Consider the following 25,001-nt stretch of genomic DNA (forward strand, 5'->3'; position numbering starts at 1 on the left):
CGCGATGCTCACGGCGAAATATCGTCTGTGAGCCTCGGTCAGGTCGTATTAATTATGTGCTAAAGCATAAGCTTTGGTACATAGTATACCGGTTGTAAATGTGCCACTCCTCGGCAGACACCTCAACCGCGCCGTGACATAATGCAGTAAGGAACGAGTACCCGCCGCAGTGCTCAGTAGTTAAGGCGCTCGGCTACTGAGCTGGAGTACCCAGGTTCCTCAGAAACTTTTTTTATGTATATTTGTGCGCTCGACCAACACGCTAGATACGGAAAATTGGTTTCTGAGGAAAGGAAATGGCGCAGTAACTGTCTCACTACTCGACGGACACTTCAACCACGTTGTAAGGGGAGGGAGGAAGGCGAGGATGAAAGAAGAAAGAGGTGCCGTAGAGGAGGGCTCCGGAATAATATCGACCAGCTGGGGATCTTTTAACGTGCACTGACATCGCACAGCACGGGACGCCTTTTGCATTTCGCCTTCATCGAAACGCGGCCGCCGCAGTGGAGTTGGAACCCGGGACCTCCGGATCATTAGCCGAGCGCTCTAACCACTGAGCCACCGCGGCGGGTAAACTTGGTTTTGAGGAACTGAAAGGCGCAGTACTTGTTTCACTTCTCAATGTAGACTCCACCGTGAAGCCTCGGAGGGATGGAGGAGGCAGTGAAAGAAGAGAGAAAGAGGCGCGTGGTAGTCCGAATCAGTGTCTTTAAACAATGTCTCAAATCAGAATGTCTTTAGAATGTAACTAACATCGCACTTCACATGGGCTTCTTTTGCGTTTCGCCTCCACCAACAGGCGGCCTCCGCGGCCGGGATTGAATCCATGTCCTCGGGCTCGCGTGCTGCGGCGCGGGTTTGTTTGGCCTGCTTGGGACACTCGGCAATGGCGGTTCAAAAGGCTGACAGAACGGAGTTCTCACAGCACATTTGGTAGCTATAAGGCAATCAGTTCCTTATTATTATTATTACCATTGACTCGCTCCGCCACAGAAGCTACTGCGGCTCAGCGACACGTGCATGTATCAAGCAAACCCGCCGCACCGCGGTGGCTCTGCAGCCGAGCGCTCTAACCACTGAGCCACCACGGTGGGCTTGCTTGATATGCGCGTCGCTCAGCCGCAGTAACTTCTGCGGCGGAGCGAGTCAATAATAATAATAATAATAATAATAATAATAATAATAATAATAATAATAATAATAATAATAATAATAATAAGGAGCTGATTGCCTTACAGCTACCAAATTTGCTGTGAGAACTCCGTTCTGTCAGCCTTTTGGATCGTCACTGCCGAGGGTCCCAAACATGCCAGGCCAAACTCGCGCCGCAACACGCGTCTCTAGTCCCAGCAACGATACGCGCATAACTGCCGGCAGCGCCCTATAGGGATTCCACGCAGCCTGGCATCTCTGCACATTGCCGATGCGATAGACCGCCGCGCCCATCTGCCCAGGAAGTCGGCCGAAGCTTTGTAAGTGGACATATGATCGAACAAACATCGTGATGTCACTTTGCTCCGATGACAGGCTACCGCGTTGTCCCTGCTCTCCCTCCCGCGCGCTGCCTCCTCTCTCACATACCTGCCTTCCATGTCCACGGCGCGCTGCTTTCGGCTACAGCGCCTACGCCGCCTCAAGCTGCACCCCGCACAGCAGTAATCGAAGCAGTGTGGCGCGTTTCTCTGAGGACATGGCGTCGGAGGCATACAGCCCCCCCCCCCCCTTCCCCCCTCGCCCAATAAGTCTATATTTCAAGGTCGCGCGGCGGAGATTACGCGCGGCGGAGATTACGTGCGGCAACAATGCCGCGCGTTTTCGCGCGCACGTCCCGCCATTAAAAGAAATTGGCTGAAGTTCGAACTGCGCTTCAAACTAAACAATGAAATGTTCTTGCTTCTTTATATCTCCAGAAGAAGTAATACAGAGTGCTACCTTCTTAGTAATAATGCAATGAAGACTACTGTGCTTCGTAAGTGAAGCGTGATGTGCCTAACGTGCAAAAGAAACAAAATGGTTAGTTCTGATGGCACAAAGACTGAAAGTTCTTGAGGATTCGATGCCGGAGGATAGGCTACAGTGGCAAAAATAAAATAGCGCAGAACCACCTCACCTGAAGACAAAGAAACTGGTTTGAGTCACTTGCATCCAATTACTGCATGCCTGCTTTCTAAGTCTCGCTGACCGAGTGACCATGGCGTGGCTAATTTTGAAAATCATGTGTGCTGCATGCTGCACTCAGTTGTGCTTCTGGGTCTTCAAAAATCACATTTCAAGTTTTTTGCGAGGCCTGTTTAAAGAGACTGCTAAGCACCTATACGATGAACAAAGGTTTATGTCACAGTAATGCCCAGGTGTTGAATTTTGTTTTCTTTCTTTAAATATATATTTTTGAGTGGCATGTGGTTTTAACTGATGCATAGTTTCGGTGCTTCTGCTGCCCACTTGTTAAACTACTTGTGGTCTATGAAATGAAGTGTACTGCCATAGGATTTGCTGATCTGACTGCCCGCTTTTCTCTTCTCCAACAGGAACGACTACTGCTCAGTGTGCTGCCACAGCATGTTGCCATGGAGATGAAAGAAGACATCATTGCCCCTCGAGCTGGCCAGTTTCATAAAATCTATATCCAGAGGCACGAAAATGTCAGGTGCGGATTTTTGTTTTCCTAGCTTCATCTGTCTGCAACTGCCAACCATTCCAAGGCCAGCTGCACAAACATTTTTTTAACGACATTGTGTCTTCTTATAGGTTGTTCTGTCCCATAAGTTATTTTTCTCTTTGTTGCTAATGTATTATGGTTTGGTTTTGTGTGCAGTTTCAACAGTTCGCATTTTTATTATGGCTACTGCTTTTTCTTTAGATGTTATTGGGCACATGTGATGCATTCTTGCTACTTTTTATGTACTTTTTTGTTGCTCGCGGCGATGTATGTCTTGTCGTTATGATTTGCTTTGTATAATTATAATTGTTTTTACTTTTTGCCTTCCTTGTATTGCGCGTTGTATTTAACAAATTGTTCCTATCGTACTTAATCCATTATTTTGCCCCCCCCACTCATTGCCCTTCTGGGCCGTGTAAGGTATTTTGAATAAATAAATAAATGAAGAAACAAATAAAGCACGCACTTCCTGACCGAATGTGGCTTCACACCATTGTGCAGATAGCGCAATCTGAAGACCAACTATTTGATGATTGAAGGCAGTATAGATGTTTATTCGACACATCAACCAAACTCCATTTGTCAGAATTTGAAGTTAACAAATGTGACTACAGAGTTATGCTCTCCTTAAAGTGATGGAAAAGTTAATTTGTTGCTTCATCATTGTTTGAGGCGAAATCCCAAATTTAATATGAAAAGCCGATGTTGTTAGTACACAAGCTACTTAAGTAAATCATTGGTTGTGCACTTATTCCTTAATTTGTTTCTTTTCGTGCATATATGCTACCCTGTACTTTTTAATTTACACTCCAGGAAATGTGCATTACTAAAGAAAATTTCTCCTGATGGAATGCAATTGTAAAAAGCAATCTTTTGCACAACGGTGATGCAGAGTTATTTTGAAAAATCTTTTGTTACTGTACAAGAATTGAGGGCAAATGTTGATGAAGTAAATCAACCAGAGTACTTGTTGGATGCATTTCAAAAATGAAAGATAAGAAGAAAACATTGAGCAGCCCAAAGTTTGCACATTTTCCTCTGCTTTCTCTGTTTTCAATCATTTTTGGAATTCCCATCTTTGCATGCGGATCCCTGGCTAACCGCTCATTTTCCCTGCTTTCTTTCACTGTGTTGCATTCTTCATATTAAGAGAAATGTATTTGGGTTCATGCAGCATCCTGTTTGCTGACATTGTGGGCTTCACTGTGCTGGCATCCCAGTGTAGTGCCCAAGAGCTGGTGAGGCTACTGAATGAGCTATTTGGCCGCTTTGACCAGCTGGCCAATGTAAGTCTGCTGCCATGCTGCTGCTTTTTGTTTCTGTGATTTGTGGCAAATGTCTCTTTTCTGGCTCGACTGAAAGTAGTGCCAGACATTGTGAGTTTACTTTTGTTAAAAGGTGTTTTCTGTGTTGCTTCCAGGATAATCACTGCCTCCGTATTAAAATATTGGGCGACTGTTACTACTGTGTCAGTGGGCTGCCTGAGCCTCGTTCAGATCACGCTCACTGCACGGTGGAAATGGGGCTGGACATGATCGACGCTATAGCGTGAGCATCACTTTTTGTTTTGTTTGTGAATATACAACCTATGTGTGCTTGCCTTTTTATAGAAAGGCCTGTTAACTTTCTCAAAATTGTGCATGTAATGAAAGCAATTCCTCCTGAAGAACATGTGGAAGTATGCAAAATTTACAAAGGTTGGAAATAGAAATGTCTAAATCCTGGGTCATTATGTCCTTCTTTCAGTGAACCAATTAAGAGGAGAATAATGTTTGCATACTGCACAATTCTCAACTGATTGAATTAATAGAAATTCTCATATATTGCAAAAGAAACCCACATTTTACTCACGGGGCCTATTATTGAAAGTGTAGGCCTTTTTTTCTTAATTTTTCATAATTTCTTTTTTAACATGAGCCAAAACTCCTCAGCCATTATGCTTCAGAATTGTATTAAACTTAATTATACCTATATATAGCCTACAAGGTTTAATGACATTAAACTATTTGCAGTTTACAAGAAACTAATCAAGGCATCTAATCATCACAAACAAAACCAAACTTCAGTGTTGTTATCAGCAGTGGAAGTGGGAGTGTTAGGTTTGGGAGCTGAATGCTTGAGCTCCTGCTCCAGCAAATGCGATTATTGACACTTCTTTTAGACATGACATTAAAAAAAAAAATTAGCACTGCATGGTCTTATGAGAGTCACTATGAGCCGCTGGGATACATGCGCAAGGAACGATATCGACGCTCCGCAGTTTACATGCAAAATTGGCCAGCGGTGGCGACACCTGTATTTCATTTTTTGAACTTTTCTAGCTTATAAAGGCTCTGGTTGCAGTGAAAGTAGCGTCTCTGTTGCAGAATGTAGTAATCTATCGACACAGGTCAGCTTCTGTTTGTCCTCTGTGTCCCTTAAATTTGTGTTTTCTAAATCCTGAGAGTCAGTCAGGACTTCAGTGCATTCTTTTTTTTTTCAATATTCTGCACTTTGAGTGGTGAAGGACAATGCTGATCTTTCCCAGCTGAAAAATAACGCTTAAAACTCCCAAAAGCACGGTACGAATCATTTATTTCCACTATTGGGCACATTTGTGCTTTGAGGACTTCCAATTGACTCTTTTTTTCTATTTTGGCTGGGTTAGTGCCTCTGTGCAGTACCGGTTGCATAGATGCACATGGCATTGCCCTTTGTGTGCTATGCAGGTCTGTGGTGGAAGCTACTGAGGTGCAGCTCAACATGCGGGTTGGCATCCATACAGGCAGGGTCCTGTGTGGGGTGCTGGGTCTGCGCAAATGGCAGTACGATGTTTGGTCCAACGACGTCACCCTGGCCAACGCCATGGAGGCTGGTGGAATACCGGGGTGCGTCATCTTTGACAGTCTCAAGAAAGCAAAACTCGTTAAGTTTAGGTGAAAATTAATTCATTGTAGCCTTGAGGATTTTGTTAGGTAAAGAGTGTATTCACAAGAATGGGAAAAATTGGCTGTGGCTTAGCTCGGCTATGCCAAGATATACGTAGCGAAAGTAAGGCATAGCTTGGTTAGCCTTGGTTAATCTTGATTGCAAGTCCAAGTTAGTCTGGTTGTCTGGCTAGTTGTTGTCACGTGGTTCGTCACGCGGTTGATCACGTGAACAGTCACTTGTTGGTCACGTGGTGTGGTGTGACCACGGTGGGCATGCGAGCACGGCGAAACTGCGAGTTCGTGGCAATTTCTTTCGCTACAAAAGAAATTAACTTATGATCAGTATGATTGGCGTGAAAGATTATGCGTTAACACTAGTATTCCACCCTGACAGTGGAGGGTGGTGTGATCCACTGTGACACACCATACCCTTTCTCCACTTGCCCGTTCCAATTTGGTGCCTCCCACTGATTTCGGGCTGGGCAATTATATTTTTTATTTCCTCTTCTCTTTCCCACTCTACTTTGAATTGACCTCTCTCTGCCTCCTTTCACCTTCCCTCTCCCTCCAGCCATTTCTCTCTCTACTTTGCCTCCTGTTCATCGAGGCTTCACACGATGCCAGTGCTGCAGTTTTTTTTACTAATGGGGGTTCCAATGCTAATGCATTAAAAACCTCCAGAAGAAGGATATTCCTTCTTTGAGCGAAAAAGTGACAATAATAGGGGCATAATATCTCAATTGCACTCATTGAGGTCACCCACTCTGAAATTTGCAGGGTGCAGGCCAAACTGAATCCTATGATCACATAAGACATTTTCAAAAGAGTGTCCTCTCCCTAGCTGACCCAGATTAGGTTATCTTTGTCTAACAGGTGAAAGCAGGAGTTTTTTGTTATGGCATACTATGTCAATGCTGCTTACCCTAGATAAAGCATACAGCTTCCACAGTAAAGACAGCATGCATAAAGGGTAGCAAAGAGGGACACTGGTCACATAGAGAGCACCCTACCTTATCTATAAATTATGCTGCAGAGAATTCTCGCCCTATAGTTGGATACAGTTTAAGAATGAACTGGCAGATGCCTCCCACAGGAGGCCATTGCACTAACTGATTGTAATGACATCGTGGTTAATCCAAGTAATCCATGGTTAATCCCCTTGCACCTGCCAGCCTCCTGTGATGTCATGCTACCAGGTGCAAGAGGAAGCATTTGCCTCTTCATTCTTTAGTTGTATCAAACTGTAGCAGTGCAAAATTGATACTTTTACCTTGGAGAGGGTACAAAATGTTCATGGGGGTGTTACAGGCGTGTCCATGTGACTGAGGCGACTGTGGAGTGCCTGCACGGCGAGTACCAGGTGGAACCTGGCAGAGGGCAAGAACGCAACAGCTACCTGCGGGAACACAACGTCAACACTTTTTTCATCCGACCACCTGCACACAGGAGAAAGGTGTTACATCTTTCCTTACACTTATCTCCATTTTGCATGGCACATTCACAAGTTCATGGAAGCAGCATAGCCTAGCTGTCCTGGAGGATTGAGCAAGACCCCTTTTCTTTCTGTGATCTGGCTCAGAAATTGGCTTTTACTTTACTTTTCACTAGGCAGTTTAAAAACTTATTTTAGTTATAATTTGAGGTATTGAAATAAAATTTGAACATGTGTGACCATAACTTTCTTTCTGCTTTGTGAGAAGAGATAACGCATATGTTTTGAGTGCAAACTAAAAAGCATGTATTAAGTTAATCTAGTGGTAGTGATTCTGCCTCAATTGTCAGTTCATACCTGAGGTTGGACTAAAAATACGTGTACAGTAGGGATGTATATTCGTAGCATTTTTTTTTTTGGGGGGGGGGGTAGTCCAATTGTTGTGTCATCTTACTCACTTTTGCAATCTTATGCTTGCACTTCTATATTTTTTCAGCCATTGCTAATTCAGCAGATTCTGAATGAACAGCTATACTGAAAAACTATGGAGTTAAATCTGTTATCTGTCTCGGAAAATACTTACAAGTACTGCTCACACCTATCTCATGCCATGAATGCGAAGGATAGAGAGGCAGTAATAGGTATGAGGGTATTTCAGTTTGTTTGTTGGCACTTGTGACATGTGACATGTAGTGTTGTGACACTTGTGACAGCATTGCTGAAAGCATGATTCTGTGCAAATACCGATGGTTTATATTGTGGTTTAAACCTGGCTCTCCAGCATTTGTGACACACAAGAGCCTTTGAGATTCTTCAAACTATGTCAAGCTCAAAGAATAAGTGCCGCTGCTGCGTGGCAAAGTAATATTTATTGAACGGTTTAAAATATTTTGCACCAAGCATGATTGGAAAAATGTGAAAAACTCGAATTTTTGTTGCAAAGCAGTTATAGTTGTTCATGTCATTAATGTCTTATTTCTAAATAAAGGCTCTGCAACTCTACTCATGCACTGTTTTGTGTGGATGTTGTCAAATGTTTCTATGCCTCTAAGAACATTGAGATGCAGCCGCAGTCTTTTCGTGGCTTCACTCATTTTTGCTTTCACAGAATAAGTTACATTTGCCAGTTATGTAATTTGTAGCAGTTGTAATGCTTGAAATGTTATTTTGATGTGCTTGTACTAGTGTGCGCACCATGCTCAGGAACATGCTGCATTCTTCGGGCACTTGAAGTCGTTTGGTAGAGTGTATAAAGTTTCACCCTTTTGCATAACCATTCTTAAACTGTTTATTTGATGGTTGTTAAAGCCACTTGTGCACAAATTCTAAAAAGGTTTTTGAGTGAACACATCATCATGTCAAAGGACCTCAAACATTCCTGCATGATACGAGTCTAAAACAATAGCCCTACCTATGTTTCACGAGGACTACTTTTTCAAACTGTTTGCCTTGTTATTGTATGCATTGTAGTGCTTGGAAAGTTATGATACCCTGTCTAACTATTCACCTATATATTCGGTTCCCCCTGAAGCAGACCATGCTGTTCAACCAGCTTCAAGTGCGACGCATGGCGGGTCGCAAGCTCTCCTTCAAGAACGTCTCCAACGTCGTGGTGCAGCTGTTGCATTCCATCAAGTACAGTATTGATGTGCCCTTTGCCAACATGGCCATGCCTGGCCCCAGTGGCACTGCTGAGAAACAGCCCAGCAAGAAGGTGAACTGCCTCAATATTTCATGCGTAAATGCGGAGGGGAAAAAAAAACAAAACCTTGAGGCAAAAAGTTCTCTGTCAGCCTGCATAGTGTGGTATTTGAAAAAGAAGAAAAACGGGTGCACAGGCAAGGTGAAACAGCCTGAATTTTGATGTGTGCACATTAGACCTATGTTAAGGGCAGGTTTTGGCTGATGCTGATAATTATGAGGAGATATTTTTATAATTTATAGCTTTGCCAAAGAGGTGTATAGCTACTAACGAGCCAAGTGATGCATATCAGGGGTGATGCATATATTGCAGGGGTACATGCTGTCATTGGAACTTGCCGAAAGTTAATATTTTTGTTGCTAATAATTTCTTTGCTGTAGCTACATAATTTTTTCTGCAACTTTCCATTTATGCCCTGAGTTCTCTAAATCAAACACGGCTGCTGTTGGAAGTTTTGGATTGTTTTGCACAGCAAGCATTACTGTAAGATATTGCTGTAAGTCCAAGCTGGCAGATTTCTTATCAGAAGCCAACAGGCGACTTGTATGGTGCTTTGCTTTAGGGCTGATACTTGCCTTTGTGCACAAAGCAGGGACCATTACTGCTATGCTTTTTTGTATTGTTTCTCATATTGTGTGTGCTAATTTGTAATCCTGCCCTTTTCAGTTCAAGATGTCTGATAAACTTCACAAGCCGCTGAAAAAGAGGTACACATTTTTCTTGATACTCTATGATATTCTAGCCTGCTTTTGAGATTTCTCAATAAATACATTGCCAAAATGTGTGACCTTTTCTTTCTGCAACTCATACCAACATAGCTGTTTTCTACAAAAAAAAAAGATATGAAATAAGTAATTACAAACTTGCCAACCTAATTAACCTTGCACAGTGACTGTCTTTTCTTTCTCTTAACCTTGCTGTTGCTTAAGTTGTATAACTACTTTGTTCACTTGTCCTGGCAGGCATTCCGTGGTGTACCACCAGCCAAGCAATCGAATCAATAAGTATCTGGCACAGGCCATTGAAGCCCGTAGCGTAGACCGGGAGAAATCCAACCATGTCAATATGGTCACCCTCTGGTTCAAGGACAAAGCAAAGGAAGACCAGGTGAAGTTTGCCATGTTAAACATCCACCTCGCATGCATGCTGAGCATTTATGATTCGTAGGTGAGAACAGCATCTCAGAACTCTTGTGAAGCTTCAGATGAAGGTGCCAGGTGTGGAAACAGTGACAGACATAGCTTCATGTTATTGCAAGCAAGATATTAGGTTCCTAGTGGACATGTGGTTTGCCTGAGTAAAGGTAGGAAAAATGCAGTGAGCAGTTGGAGGCTCGGAGAACTTTTGTTAGTGCTGTTGCTTAGTGCTGGGCATAAAGAATTAGGCTGTCTACTGCCAGTCTGGCCTGGCAGGGAGGTAAGGTGGTTAAGACGACTAGTGAACATGATCTGAATGCAGACATCTCAGTTTTATGCTAGCTTGCTTGCAACAGCTGACAAAGTGGCGCATTATATGTTGAGCTGAATGCAGAGTTGTGGCCGTGTGTCAGGTGTCACATTTCTGAGAAATTGTAGCATGTTTGGCTTTGCGCTGCAGAAGGTTTTAAATAGCAACATTTCAGTGTAGAGAAATTCAGAGGAGGCACCTCAGGTAAAGCCAGCCCATGCTTTCCACTTCCACTTTGAACTGAGTTCGGATATTCCAAGCTTATTTTGCGTGTCTAACATTAAATAACAAACATTTACACTATGCTGTTTAATGCGACAACCCACGCTAGCTGTTATGTTCTATATGTGCACTGAAAACAGTGTCGGTAAAAAGAAGCAACATTGCACACATAGCGTAGCTTAACAGCTATCTTACCCTCCTGTCCTCTCGTATAGCTTCCTCACACTCCTGCATTGTGGGAACATCTCGGCAAACATCAGTGATGCAGGGGCTGCTGTCATTATCAACTAGTGCTGTAAAAAAGTTGACTGCATTATCTGCATGTGTGTTTGCTGCATACAAGCGCATTTGTGAGAGAGTGTGTGTCTGTTTTAGTTATTTGTCTGTCCTTGCAGATCTATGTATGCCAAGCTTTGCATTACGCTTGTTGGCTATTGGAGTCTTGTTCTTTGGAAGCTAGAGCGGAGACACTTTGTTTCAAGGAGACAATTCATTTCGCTCTTTTAGTATCACCGGGAGAAGGACCATGGCTTTGGCAACAGCCTCGCCTGCATCCTGGGAGTTCTGCTCCTGCTTAGTGGAGTGGAGGCCACTGTGCTGCCAAGGTATGACAAATGTGTCGCCTGTGATCGTCTCAGCAGTTGTCACTTGGGCAGTCTGTGCCCAAGCCTGGCATGGGCCAAGCATGGGCATGCATTGCCCCTTTGAGGCACCTACCATGTCAGTTTCGCTGCTTTCAGCTTGAAATGGTTAAATGCTGGTGAAAACACATTGAACTTTCTCTTCACCCTAGTTCTCTCACGATGTGCACTTTTGGCCTTATTACTTAAAAAACAAACCTTTACACAACTACTATTGTAGTGAATTTGTGGTGAAAATCAGCTGCATGCAGAAATGGGGTGATTGTATTCAAAGCATAAGCAGTTTTTTTTTATAGTATTTGTAGTGTTCATAGGTCCTCGCTTAAATCAGATGGAGGTAATTATCTTGTTGCTGTACCTGTCCCATAATAAAATTAGAGAATTAAAACATGCTGCCAAGTGTAAGCATTGTTAGAAAGGGCATTTTGTAAGAGATAAATTGTTAACATGGACTGACCTTTATGCAGTGACACTAGCACCCACTAACTATTGCTTGTATCTTTCTCCACCTTACCAATACTGGTCTAGAAACTATGCATGTTTTCATTAAAGCTGGACCAAAACACTTCAGCATTACAGAGCAACAGGAAAACAAAAACAAATTTCTGAAGTGAGGTGCACCATAGTCGGGATATTTGGTTGGCATGGGTTCATGTCATTTCCAAGCATGTCCGATTTCAGCGGTTAATTGCATGCAGCTATGGTAAGCAATTCCTCCTTTCCCACCCTGAGTAGTGCATCAATAAATCGCCAGCAGTTCCTTGCTCACATTTTCCTTTTTTTTCTGCTTTTTTTTTTCAAAATAAAATGCTCTTTCATGATGTAAGGTGTACGTATTTAGTGGTGTCAGCTGGAGAGCTGTTGTCTTCTTTTGCATGAGTGTTAATAAAGGAAAGTGCGGACAAAGTGTTGTTATGGAGTGAAGCAGGTTTTTTAACTGGAGCCATTCTCTAACACGATGCTTCACAGAGCACTCTGCAGAAATTGATTATCACTTGAAAACTAGCATTTCTTCTTGTATGTGCTGAAGCTGCTCAACTCACCACATTCACAGTGTGCGAGATGCAATCTTCACCTGAAGTTATACTTTTATACTTTGGAGTAATTTGTATGCATTCATGAGCACCAAACACAGCCTTGGGGCTGTTTTTTTTTTTTTTTCCATGTTTTGGAATTGTGCACAACTAAAGGTGTTCACAAAGGGTCACTATGCAGTATGAGCCTGAGGTGAAACACTTCATTTTGCAAGGTGGCTAACAAAGCCTCTTAGTTATTCTTGTCGATGCAGCAGCAGCCACATTCAAGGATGCTGGGTTCATGAAACCTCTTTGTGAGAGTGGTGATGCGGACATAGACTTGTGCAGTAGTTCTGAAGACTACGGTGGGGATATATAGTGACATTGGCACCAAAGATTTCAGAACATTTTTATGTTTGGGAATTAGGAGTTATATGTTTTTTCTTTATGAAATGGAAAAGCTCACTTGTTCTCTATAAGTAGGCAGTGTTTTGATTTTATTTTGTATCTAGGATCTTTGGGCAGTTCAGTTAGGAGCACATGAAAGTTTTTCTTTTTAATTGTTGAGATTATTTGCATGTTAGAATGATCTGATCAAAATTTTGAAAATCTGGAATATTTTTGATGAGCACATATCAACATGTATTTTTTTGTATACTCACAATGCAAAGGTGTGTTAGTCATACAGAGTTGAGAGTTTTAAGCTAGTAAATGCAGTAATAAATGTGTGAAATAAGAATACACTTCATAGTCTGTCTGTAAGGATGTCAGAATCGAGAAAGTTTTATAGTGTCCTTGTTGTAGCACCTACTTTTCTGTTATGGCTGAGCTTGCTTTAACTGGATAATTGGGAACAAGGGATGACAGTTTCTTTACTATAAGCAGTCTTAATGTTGTACTGGTTTGCCTTAACTGGTTGCCGCATAGTGCCTAGCATTTGGCTTTGCTTCCTTAACTTTTTTTTTTTTTTGTTGGGATAGACAAGGTCTCACTTTCTACAGGTTGCGACATGTTGTAGCCATGTACCCAAGGTCATGACAGAAATAATTTACTGTGCTGCCTGCATGTGTCTGTCCTTGCCATTTAGAACCCTGATCCTCGTGGTGCTCTCGGTGACTGCGTTTGTTTGCGTCTCCCTGTTCCTCATCTTGGTCCTGGCTGCGCAGCTCAGGGTAGGCTTAATCATCTTCTTTTGCTTCTTTTTGTACTCATAATTGTGGCCTTATATAGTTATGCTATTCTTCAATAACATCAAGCGAATACTGACTGATCGGCCAGTCATGATGGAGAACTTAGCATTTTTGGCAAAATGGTTGAGAATACGCATGCGTTTTCAAAGAATACCACAGCACGTCTATGTCTATCAAACACAGAACATCCACTGGATATATGACTCCATTTTGAGTACCTTGGATGTCCACTGGAAGTCCGAAAATTACTTCAGCATGTATGGAGGGTGTTTGTTAGGCAGTATGAAGTAACTGTTGTATGCGACCTTGATGTGCCTGAATGCTGTTTTCAAATGAATGTTCTGAACCTTCGAGCATAATGCAGTGGTGAAGAAAATTCTTTGTCCAGTATGTGCTTTCTGTACTTCATGGATTGAGGGCTCCAGGAATTTAGTATAGCCACATGCAACTTCACTTTTTCCCTGGCATGCAGTCACAGTGCAGCCACCTAATGCATCGTTCTCACCTTAGCTGCTGGAAATACCCTTGCTCACAACTGTGCATCAGAAATACTTGGGACATCCTGTTGTCCTGTGAGCTCTTAACTCTTTAAGTGACTTTTCATTTACGAATTTTTGAAAAGCATATTATGGATGTTACTGCCCTTGAATTACACAGCAAGCTATTGCTTGAAACTAGTTTATTTATCCTACTGTTTTTATTAGCTGTTTCATGCCCCCCTCCTGTCGGGGTCCTTGTAACATAAATTTTTAAAGGATGAGAGATTATATTGATTATGGTTGTGTTCATCGAGGTACAACATAAAAGTATGCTTTCTTTTAACTGCCATGTTATAGTCTGAAAGTTACAAAGCATCAGACAAAGGAGTGGAAATTTGCATTCTTTGACTGTCCTTGATAAAACAATTTTCTTGTCAGTTTCAAAACAACATAAAAACACACCTTCGGAGGTTTACTCTGTCTATGTATTTCGCATATGTTCGGTGCTATCAAGGTGCTCTGAGTGTGTGCTTAAAATATTAATATTCACTGGAAGCTATGGGCAGCCATTTGAAGATGCTCTTATTGTGTCGCTAGGGGGTGTGTGGAAGGTTGCCATTTATGAAACAAGGCACCTTGTTTTGTACAGAGCATTGGGCCCAAACCAAATGTCTTGCAGACATCCGTGGTAGATTGAGTTCATATCTGTTATGCTATTCATTTCAGCATGCTGCTACCCCTGCTGCCGCTCACACTCATTATTACCTTATGGTGCTATTTGGCTTCAAGTACAGATAAGCAGCCAGCCATGAACAATGACCACAAACAGAAGACAGCAAATGCAGACTGCACATAGCTTGTGTCATGATTGTGGCGATGATCCTTGAAAGACGGCGTACACAACCTTTCCACGTTAGTGCTTGGTGGCAGATAGTGCGTTAGGGAAAGCCGCTGAGAGTTGCTCTGTGGTGTTTTTGGTGCGTGTGTGTGTGTATTATTATCCATGCCACCATCACGCAGAGTCGTAAAATGCTGACATGATCTTTAATTATATGCATCCGTGGCTCTCGCTTCATTCCAACTGCTCTTACAGTTGGTTTTCTGTCATTAGTCGTGATTTGCGTCACGTGGCAACTGCTTGCTGCAAAGTAAAGCAACACAATTTCTGCACGGTTTCCTTGTGCATTTTATATCTGCTGCCAGCAAATGTGTCAACCATGTATGATCACAATAAAATAAGAAATGTTTAGTGACATATCCTCACAACTAGTGGTGTTATATGATAGATTTGTTTTACTGCATTTAATAAGAATGACTGTTTCAAGCTTAGACAAGCAATTTTATTCACCATCGCCTGAATGTTTATTTGCTCCTACTTTCTTTCTTGTTCACCGCATTCGTTGTGCAGTGCATCCACTGGGACATCAGCCGCAACTTTGTTCTGCGAATGGTCATCACGGTCTTCTCATTGCTTCTCATCTACTCTGTGGCTCAAGTCAACATGGTACTTTGGCTTTTTATTGTTGGAATTCATATTCCATTAAGAAGTAGAAAGAGGCTTTAAGGGTGCAATGATGACAGTAACTAAAAAGGTCACTCCCTGACAGGTGCTGTTGTTCTAAAAAAAAAACTTCATCAATTGCTGAATTCTTTCAGAACTGGCAACCAGCCAATTGGTTGCTCCTTAGGTGTTGCATCCTTAATGGCTCTAGCTATATTTATTTCTTTGTAGTTCTGTTGGAAGAAGAGAAATGCGTTATGGCCCAGGAAGCACCAATTTCTGTGTAGAAGATTTTAAATTGCGGTCATCTATAAATTGATGTTGCTTTACAGAACATTTAATTTTTCAGGCAGCCTATGCTTAAAGGAGTGTCTGTGTTCTCATTACATGGCACTGACAGTGCAGCAAACTCCTCATAGCTGCAGTTCATTGTTTCAAACAAAAAAGGTGTGAGAATTTCATTCTTTTTTTTTTAAGCAGTAAGGTATATCAGCTGGACAGCATTGAAGTTGGCCTTTCTTTCTTTGCCTCGGGAGTGGCTATGTGCATGGCTTCTTTAGTGCAGCATGCATATGAAAGTGTTCCTGAACCAATAGGACACACTTGTCTATACTCCAGCATCTGATGAATGCATTTGTGAGTGGGGATAAATGCACAACTCGGCTAATAGCAAAAGAATGTGGCTGCAGTTATCACAACCAAAAGCTATATGTGGGATATGACAAACTTTGTAGTAGAGCCCTGAAAATTAATTTCGGCCGCAGCTTTTAATGTGCACCAATGTCCCTGCAGCCACTGCAGCCTGTCATTGGACTTTGTTCCTAAAATCGTGTGGCAAATTTGGAGGGCCATGCAATGGATTACACAGTTTCCAAAATGTCCGCAGTCATCACTGAGCATTAATTAACCATTCAACATTGCATTGGCAAAAAATATTTTTGGTGGATTACTATGCGTGGAGTACGCCATTATATTGATGCTAACAAAGGTGTACTTTATGAGCCATTGACAATGTGCTACATTTATAGTTGACGTGACTTAACATTACTTTAAATCCTTGTTACCACAGTTGGCAGTTCTTTACACACAGTGCTCTATGCTACTTCTTTAATGTTCTTTTTGAGCCAAATCTATCAATAAATACAAAGGTCTGTTTCCTTTTTTTTCTTCGTATTCACGGCAATAGCACATTATTTCAGGGCTTGAAAATTCATTAAATTTCTTGGCTGTTCCTCTTGTAAATTTCAAGTCTTAATCATGGCCCAACTTTTTTTTTAACTTTCTTTTATGGCTTTTGGAGGCCTACAAGTGAGCATCTGTGTTTCACTCCTGATGTGGTAGTTTCTGCTGTTTATTGTGTAGCTGAATTTGCAAAAGTGTTACCTTTGTGCCCTAGGCTACAGTGAGTACCGCTAAACGCATAAAAAAGACACTGAAGAGAGCTTAACTGTCATTCTCATCTTAAACCATTGCAGCTGTCATGCATGGCCGATTGCCACGAGGAAGCTGCAGCTGCAAATGGAACACTGCCAGCCGTTCCACGAGGTGCGGAGTGGCCACACCGGGTGTGCCCGTTGCCCCAGTACCTGGTGGTGTGCTGCCTGCTGACGCTGCTGCCTGCTTCGGCCTTTCTACGGTTACCCCTCCTGGTCAAGGTGTTGCTGCTCTGCCCCATGGCCATTGCCTTCCTGGCCCTCGTGGAGATTTCACACGCACAGGTGTTCCACTGCTACGACCTGAGTGCCCAGTGAGTCCCCCTTGCCTTCTCATTTGCAGTTGTTAGTTTTGATTGAACTTTGTAGTTGGTAAGGTCAAGGGACATGCAAGATATGCACAAATAGCTTGTGTCCTCTGTTATTAGTAACTACATGAAGTTGCTAGCACGGCTTCTTGAATTTAACTGCTGCGAATAGGTGCTAATAGAACTTTGTGACATTCTTGTAGGCTTGCTGCAGAAGCCTCCCAGAGGTCTCATGCTGTCTTTAGTGTCGGCAACTGTTTGTATTACTTGTGTGTTCACAAACTGAGTCTTTCATTCTTGTAAATATTGCCTAAGTCTGGTAACGATCAACGATGCAACGATCTCTTTATGTATATGTCAAATGTTTGTCTTTTTTATTTGCATGGGCCAGCTCAAATGATTGGACACGGATGGCATAGAGAGGTGGACAGGACACATTGATACGTTCACTAGTTGCAAGCAACTTGTCCTGCTGTTTGCCCCTGTATGTCATCTCTGTACAATCATTCAGGCTTACCTGTCTCAGTGGAACCAAACTGACCAGCCTAGAACCATGCCACTGAGTTTTCTGCTCAACAAAGTGTACTTACTGGTCTAATGCTAGTGTTTGTGTCTTGTGATGTGCAGCACGCTGGTACCTTTGCACGTACTGGCCGTGGTGGGCATCATCCACATGCTGATGGCTGTGCTCATCCACGGACGCCAAGTCGAGTGGACAGCTCGTCTAGACTTTCTGTGGAGTTTGCAGGTAAGGACAGTGGACATCTTGCTGTTGGTATGCTCTGTGTTAATACATTAGCATCAGAGCTCCATGGTGAAGAAAAGCAGGCATCCGGCACACTGTTGTGTACATGGAAGATATGTAGTCTTCCAAAACAGGCTTCCAAAAGAGGTGGTTACGAATCCAGCAAGCAAACTTAGAATTGAGCAAAGAGCTTTTAATGTATGTCTTTAACGTAGAACATTGATGTCTTTCATGTAGACATAGAGAATGTATGTCTTTAATACATGTAGAACCGTCATGTATGTCTTTAATGAGCAAGGAAACATATGGAAAATTGTATAACAAAATATGAGGAGAAGATAAGAAGTATAGGAGAAGAAATTAAAAACCAAAGAGAAAACAAATGCAGCGCATTCCATCGCATAATGATAATTAAGCACCCTCATAATTTCTTTTCATCATTCCAGCTTTGTGAAAAATAGAAAGTAAGAATTTACTTTTGTACAAGATAAATGTGATATAATTTCACTCGGTAACGGGCAACTGGCGCAAGGAATGGTTTCAGCAAAAACTAAATTCTTATGCGTTCTGATCCTGGCACAGTACGTACTTAGCATAACTATTCTGTGCAATGTTGTGATGCTGCTTTGTGAATGGAACCTTAGCTAGTCTTAGTGCACGAGCACTCAAGCCCACATTTACGGAAAAAGCAGTTCACCCTCCTGGTGCTTCTGGCAGGTGGCAACCTGTTCAGATGTTCATGCATCTGGCTACACCCAAGAATATGGTTACTGTGCAGGTGTTTGCCACCTGCCACAGTGGGCAGGTTGTGATGACGTCACCAGGTCACATGACCTAGATGGCAGGTGGGCCACCTGCTTTTTCTCTCACAATGCCGAGGATGCCCAATTTTCTGCAGAATGGAGCCGTGACTCATACGCATGCACCAAACAACTGTAATACACATTGTGTCATGTATGTATTGTGTGTTTCATCCGTGCCATGCAAAACACAAAGCTAGCGCATCGAATTGGCATTTGGCATTTTTTTATTTGGTCAGTCTTCTCTTCATGGATTGAGAAACTTAACTAAACTACAAATTTCTGAATGCTTATTGCACTACTCAAAGTATTCTTAGGTATAGTACAGTTCACAGGTTTGATCGTAGCCATGGCAGCCTCATTCTGATGGAGAGGAAATGCAATGCCCTTTTTGTACTAAGATTATGGCACCTGTTAAAGAACCCTTAGCATTGAAAATTGATCCAGAGCCCTTTGCTATGGTAGAGCTGTGTGCTGTTAAGCTCAGCCATAGCCTTGACACATGAAAGTCCGTTAACTTTTCAACTCGCAACTTTCACTGCCACATAATTTTTTGTTTCCTTTTTATAGTTTCTCTTACAAAGAAGTTGTCAATAAGATGACCTTGGGATCATATATAGTGTGAAAACGAGTCGTCTGTGGCATGAAGACATGCTTGGATTCTTAAACTCGTTTGGTTCGAAATTCGTGCTTATTCAAACTGACACTTTGGTCGTATCAACATCAAGAGTTGAAAAAAAAAGGCTCCTGGTAATTTGAACTGTGTGTAATTTGAGCAAACTTTTGGTCCCATTCGAGTTCTAATTATTGAAAGTCACCTGTATGGCTCAGAGGGTCTAAGAAACATCAACATTGGCTTTCTTGTGTGCCCGCAGACAAACATGTGCTATAGCCATGGACAAAAATTTACGGGACATGGATTTGCAGAAAAATATTCCTTCATGAATTCTTCACTAGCCAGTCAACTGGTGTTCAATCCAGCAGATCACACAGAAATAATATTTTTCCGCAGAACCCGTAGACGTTTGTCCATACAGTATCTAGCATTGTAGGAACTAGTACACCAATATCCAGGTAAACAATAGCATTTAGATAAGTATAGATAGCTGACTGCAAGAGAGGGATATGAGGAAAGAGGCGAAATTTGTTTATATCACTATGAGTCGTGAAAATTATTTTTGGCTGGCTAGAAAGTGTGTTATTCATTCACAACTGATTATGACACTGAATGTCGGCATGTTGAGCTGCATATGCTAACTACTGGGTTCATATTTGACAGCAGGTGTAGGTACCCACAGTAATAGGTGTGCACAGTTGTGAGTGGGGAACATGCTCGGTACAATACATCACCTTTGAATTGTTGCTTGTGGCACTCGGAATGGTTGTATATTGCCTCTTATCTTCGGTCTCTTCTCTCCCTCTCAGGCCAATGAAGAAAAACAGGAAATGCACGACCTAGAGAGCAGCAACAGAAGAATTTTATTTAACTTGCTTCCTGCTCATGTTGCGACGCACTTCCTGGACAATCAGCTGAGGAATAACATGGTAGGAAGGCGTGTGACACTGATGTTTCTGTGTTGCTGGAAATATCTTGGCTTAGGTGGCCTTAGTGCTTTGGGAATGTGTTTTTATGTATTTATTTATTTATTGATACTGCAGTCCCTTAGTGAATGGATTACAGAAGGGTGGGAAAATGGGAAAAACGAAACAGTTACACAGAATACGCAAAAATAAGCATTAAAATTATTTTACAAGTCGCAAGCTTTGCAGCCAGATCAGTTATAGAATTTGTTAACTGCATTGGTGCGTGATCTGTTTATGTTGTGTGAAATTCCTCATTATGAAAGCGCTTGATGGACACTTCATCAGTTTTACAACTTCGTGTTAGCGGTGCGCAGTTTATCTGCATTTTTTGTGCCACCGCCATCACATTACTGCTCACCTTGGTTTTAAAACCAATTGCACTCTGTGCAGCAAAAGCATTATAGTCAGCGAAGTTTGACTAAGCATTTTTAGCACTGTCATAAGACACTAGCAATGTAATGAATGAAATTTTAAGCCTACAACTCAGGGCTACTGTGTAAACTAGCATGACAGCATAGTGTTTCCAGGGTGGTTATCTGTGCTTCCTATCCTTCTCTCAGGAGCTGTACCACCAGTCGTACAGTCGTGTGGGAGTCATGTTTGCCTCCATTCCAAACTTTCACGAGTTCTACATGGAGCTGGATGGCAATAACCAGGGTGTTGAGTGCCTGCGACTACTCAATGAGATCATCGCAGAGTTTGACCAGGTAATGCAGTTTTCGGGGTACAGCTATCGCGTAAGTGCACCGCATACGTGTGCACTTAGCTTGTGTGCTTGCAACACTAAACCAGAAACGAGACTCACATTCAGCGGTCTCACAATCTTCCTATGTGTGATGAATGTACAGCAGTCTCTTCTTTAATCCTTACCAGTGAAGATGATAGTTTTAATGCAGATTGGGGACTATGAACATAACTCCTGAGAATTCCATGTACCAAAGTTGTTTTCTCAGTCAAAGAGCTCGATTTTGAATAGCCATAGCAGCCCAGCTGTGGAATCCGTAATATCAAGTATGACCTAGTAGGTTTGTAGCCCAGGAACAAGAAGTGCAAAAGCGTTGGGAGTGCATTATGGGAAGTTGATGTAGTGGCAGCCCACAACAAATGTGCAGCAAGAAAAGTTGTTCTTTGAATCCTGTCAGCCTTGACAGAGCACTTGACAGTGCAGTTCTCAGTAAATGCTACATAAACACAAGCTCTTATACTGCGTCTTAGTGCTAGCAAGTGGTTGGGAATCAAAATTGGTACTCGGTGCCTTGCTCGTACAACTGCAGCAAGCTGAAGTAGGGGGAGGAGGTTGCTTGCAAAAAGCAGTTCTTGCCTTGCAAAGCAGAGCTGCCAGTTACTGCACCTGCGTTCCACCTGTTTCAGGAAACTGACTATTGTGGTAGAAGCAGACCAATGACAAATTGAAGTCTAGACGTGATGTGGCATTCGTTTCCGAACATTGAAGCCATGTTTGTATTTTTAGCAGCAATAGCTGTTAAAGGCCCGTCCCCTGGGTTGAGCGTCGACCTAGTAGTAGTAATAGGCATAATCTGACAGTGGTAACCGCGGAAGCCACCTTTGCCATGAAAGGTGGAGAAGGGTTGCAATGACATCACTTGTAACGTCACCGGAACGCGCGTGGCAACGCATCATGCCGAATGGTCCAAACTTAGTGACAGTGTAGTTTCTCCCCATCGTAACTCCTCCCACTACATAGATCTCATCTTTTAGAATCGGACATTGGTCCAGCACTTTGAATGCATCTCCTGCCACTTCTCAGATAACTAGGCCTCCTTCATGACTATCAACGACTGGGAGAGATGTTGTACTTGAGAGAGTATTTCTAAGAAAATAAAAAGAGTGGTCAATAACTGTACATATATGCATGTTGCTCCCAAATGGTTTACTCTTTACCTCTATATACAGTAAAAGCTCATTAATTCGAACTTCTAGGGACCAGAAAAAATGTAAGAATTATTGAAGGACCTAAAAGAAAAACCAGAAAAAAAAACGCTTGCTTTATGATCAGTTTATTCGGTGATAGAACAGGCAAAGGATGCCTGCTTTTTAAGATAAGAACAGCATAACAATGACAATTTTTTAATGTTTCCATTAGTGCTTTACTGCACGTGCACACTGTTGGGTGCACCAAAGCAAAATTGCTCTGCACATTCCTGACAAGCAGTACAAAAAGTGAACAGCACTGGACGAGCACACAGTTTCAGCACACCTGAAGAACAGAAAAATTAAGTTTGGTGGGGGGGGGGGGGGGGGGGGGGGGGGGGGGGAGGAAGGAAGTGACCAGCGAAGCGTAAATCAAAGTCTGAAACGGCATGCAGCGATTCTTGGTTCGCTGACTAATGCAGTCAGTTCAAGCCACCATCGCTGCAGGCTAGTGCAAAGCTCACAAATGTGAAACCGATACTAAGCAGTCTGCTTGTTCTTGGAGACGGAGTTGTCTGTGCATCTTCACACGTACTGTTGCACGCACGTTAGAGGTGCACTTGCAACTTTGCATCATGAAGTCAGGCCGAGTAGGGCTGTTTGCACGATTGCCTGCCACGCCGGTCATACCTGGGCACAGCCTCCTTTCAGGAGCAGGTTAGAATTAACTGATGAGACCCGCAGTATTCAATCAATGATCACATGACTCCACAAACTTACATGGGCACTGGCCGGGAGCACTCCCACAGTTTGATATGTTGAAAATATCTCAACAGCAGTTGCTGAATCTCACATTACGCAGTGGTAACTGTGCTGTGAGAGCCAGGCTATGGTAGTCATGGTGGCTTTCCTTGCTTTTTCTTAGCTGCTGGATGGGGAACAGTTTCGAGCCATTGACAAGATCAAGACAACTGGCAGCACATACATGGCTGCCATTGGACTCATGCCAGATGCACGCATTGGGGTGAGTCTTTAACCATTTTTGTCTGTCTAATATATATCTACACACACACACACACTATTTGACATGATTTTCGCTTGTCCTGTGGGTGCGCACAAAAAAGAAATCCAAGAAATATTGCACCAATTCATTTACCCACTGTGCTGCTACATTGAAAGGCTGGGCATTTCAGCTATTCCTCCTGAAATTCTTATCCAAGTTCTTGTATGGACGTGACTTAACTCAGATGTTCATTTTTAGCAGAGTAAATTTCAGGCCAGTTGGTGAAGACCTTGATGAAGAAGATGCTTTTTGGAAATGGCAGGTCATTGGATGTGCTTACTTTTGGCTTCCTTGATTAGGCACGCATTTATGTGCAGAGTTTAGCTACCTCAGCGTTTTTTGTATTGATGCAGCACACATAGCTAGAAGCTTCACTTGATCACTTGATAGCAGAAAAAAAAGAAGCATGGATCTGAGCAGCCATGATTCAGCTCATGGCATATACGTACATGAGAGACGTGAGGAATACTAAGCGACAAGGCTTCAAGGCACGGCTTCAAGCCAGAAATGAAAGCGGTGGTTAGCGTTCCAACTTGTACACCCAGCGTTTGCACAATTAACCAGTTGTGAAAGTACAGATGGATGTTTGCATGTTGAAAGTCTCAAAGGTTGTGACCGAAGTCTTAACTAGGCAGACATGTACTGCTGACTACCGAAATTATATTTTACAATCTACATTAAAGGTTTCCGAACTGCTGAGGATCTACAAACTAAATGGCATTTTGAATGAACTGGTTCTGAATAGTTGAGGTTTTACCACATGTTTTTTCATTGTTTCCACATGATCTTCATTCTGTACTTGCAAAGTGCTTGAGCTTCCACTCAATTTACACGTATATGTGAGGTAAATATATCTCTCTCAGTGCAAGTGATACAAAATGCAATGTGCTGTTTTTTCAGTGAAGGCTTGCATTTACAGGTAAGCCTTGCTTGCCTGTAACAATGCAGCAGTAATCCCGAGATGCGTTTGCACTTTTCTTGTTACTTTTCCACCATTGATGGAAGTTGCCATGGGCAGTCTTGACATCGCTAAAAATGCCCCGGCGGAGGGCAACAATCGTGTGGTTCCGCTTGCACAGCGGACGTTTACAGACACACGTCGACGATTTCCAGTTTGTCATGGGTTCTGTGCTTTATGCTGAGTAATACAAAGCATTTAGCTAAAGCTAGGAGCTCACCTTCAGTGAAAAAGTGTGACTCAATCATGCAATAAAGGAAACCTGTTAATGCTCCCAGGCTTATCACATACTGTCCTTTTTACGGTTGCCATCTTAGCTCGACTGCGGTGCCGCCTATAGTTCATGGAAATCGCCAGTATAAGCTATATGAAAGTCAGACCTGCCCTTCATGAAATATGCATTATGGTAGCTGTTGCCAAGTTGTACAGGAAAAAAAAGTCTTTAGTTCAGGAGCCTTTCAAAACTTCATATCAAGGTCTGCACAGCATTTGCATGATTATTGAAGTTACTAAGACTCGCCTTCTTTGCGTGCAGGACGATCACGAATCAGCTGCCAGCTACATGGGCATCATGGCAGAGCTTGTGTTCACCATGAAGGACTGCCTTGCTGACATCAATGAGAACTCTTACAACAATTTTATGCTTCGTGTCGGTTAGTTGCGCACCCCATTTCTTTACCTGACTGTACCCAACTGATTTTTATTTCGAATCTATTGCATAGCCACAGTGTTATTGAATAGGCAAGTGGTATAGTAACGTGATAGCATTAAGGAGCTGGTACCACAGAAAAGTCAGCGTCGGTGGCGTTGGGACACGATAGGGTCATGACGTCGCAGCCAAGTGACCTCGCGCGGAAATTTCATGCAACCTACAACGTTCCATGTGCAACACGATGTCAAGCATGGGATGAAGGTGATTAAAATATGCCGTGTAATGCCAATTAAAAGGTTGCAGCATGTTTCAAATTATTGAATTTTATAAAGTAAAGTATAGAGTAATTTTATAAAGTAATTATAAAGTGCAGAAAAAAATGTTGGTTT

At 42.5% G+C, this 25,001-nt stretch overlaps 1 protein-coding gene across 2 annotated transcripts in view; it reads left to right on the plus strand.

The window, feature by feature from the left end:
- LOC144125594 (adenylate cyclase type 1-like) overlaps positions 1 to 25,001 on the plus strand; it is a 189,386-nt gene that overhangs the window by 157,260 nt on the left and 7,125 nt on the right. The window contains exons 4-20 of one of the 2 annotated variants that reach the window (XM_077659104.1): positions 2,529 to 2,647; positions 3,834 to 3,945; positions 4,080 to 4,207; positions 5,368 to 5,526; positions 6,877 to 7,021; positions 8,535 to 8,714; positions 9,369 to 9,409; positions 9,665 to 9,809; positions 10,878 to 10,975; positions 13,115 to 13,199; positions 15,105 to 15,200; positions 16,673 to 16,944; positions 17,566 to 17,686; positions 19,909 to 20,028; positions 20,628 to 20,774; positions 22,865 to 22,963; positions 24,496 to 24,613. In XM_077659104.1, coding sequence (XP_077515230.1) covers positions 2,529 to 2,647; positions 3,834 to 3,945; positions 4,080 to 4,207; positions 5,368 to 5,526; positions 6,877 to 7,021; positions 8,535 to 8,714; positions 9,369 to 9,409; positions 9,665 to 9,809; positions 10,878 to 10,975; positions 13,115 to 13,199; positions 15,105 to 15,200; positions 16,673 to 16,944; positions 17,566 to 17,686; positions 19,909 to 20,028; positions 20,628 to 20,774; positions 22,865 to 22,963; positions 24,496 to 24,613 — 2,185 coding nt within the window. Of the gene's footprint in view, positions 1 to 2,528; positions 2,648 to 3,833; positions 3,946 to 4,079; positions 4,208 to 5,367; positions 5,527 to 6,876; positions 7,022 to 8,531; positions 8,715 to 9,368; positions 9,410 to 9,664; positions 9,810 to 10,877; positions 10,976 to 13,114; positions 13,200 to 15,104; positions 15,201 to 16,672; positions 16,945 to 17,565; positions 17,687 to 19,908; positions 20,029 to 20,627; positions 20,775 to 22,864; positions 22,964 to 24,495; positions 24,614 to 25,001 lie in introns of both variants that reach the window. The other variant, XM_077659103.1, reaches the window with a different exon arrangement.

This window comes from Amblyomma americanum, chromosome 3 (assembly GCF_052857255.1).
Source record: "Amblyomma americanum isolate KBUSLIRL-KWMA chromosome 3, ASM5285725v1, whole genome shotgun sequence".
NCBI lineage: Eukaryota > Metazoa > Arthropoda > Arachnida > Ixodida > Ixodidae > Amblyomma > Amblyomma americanum.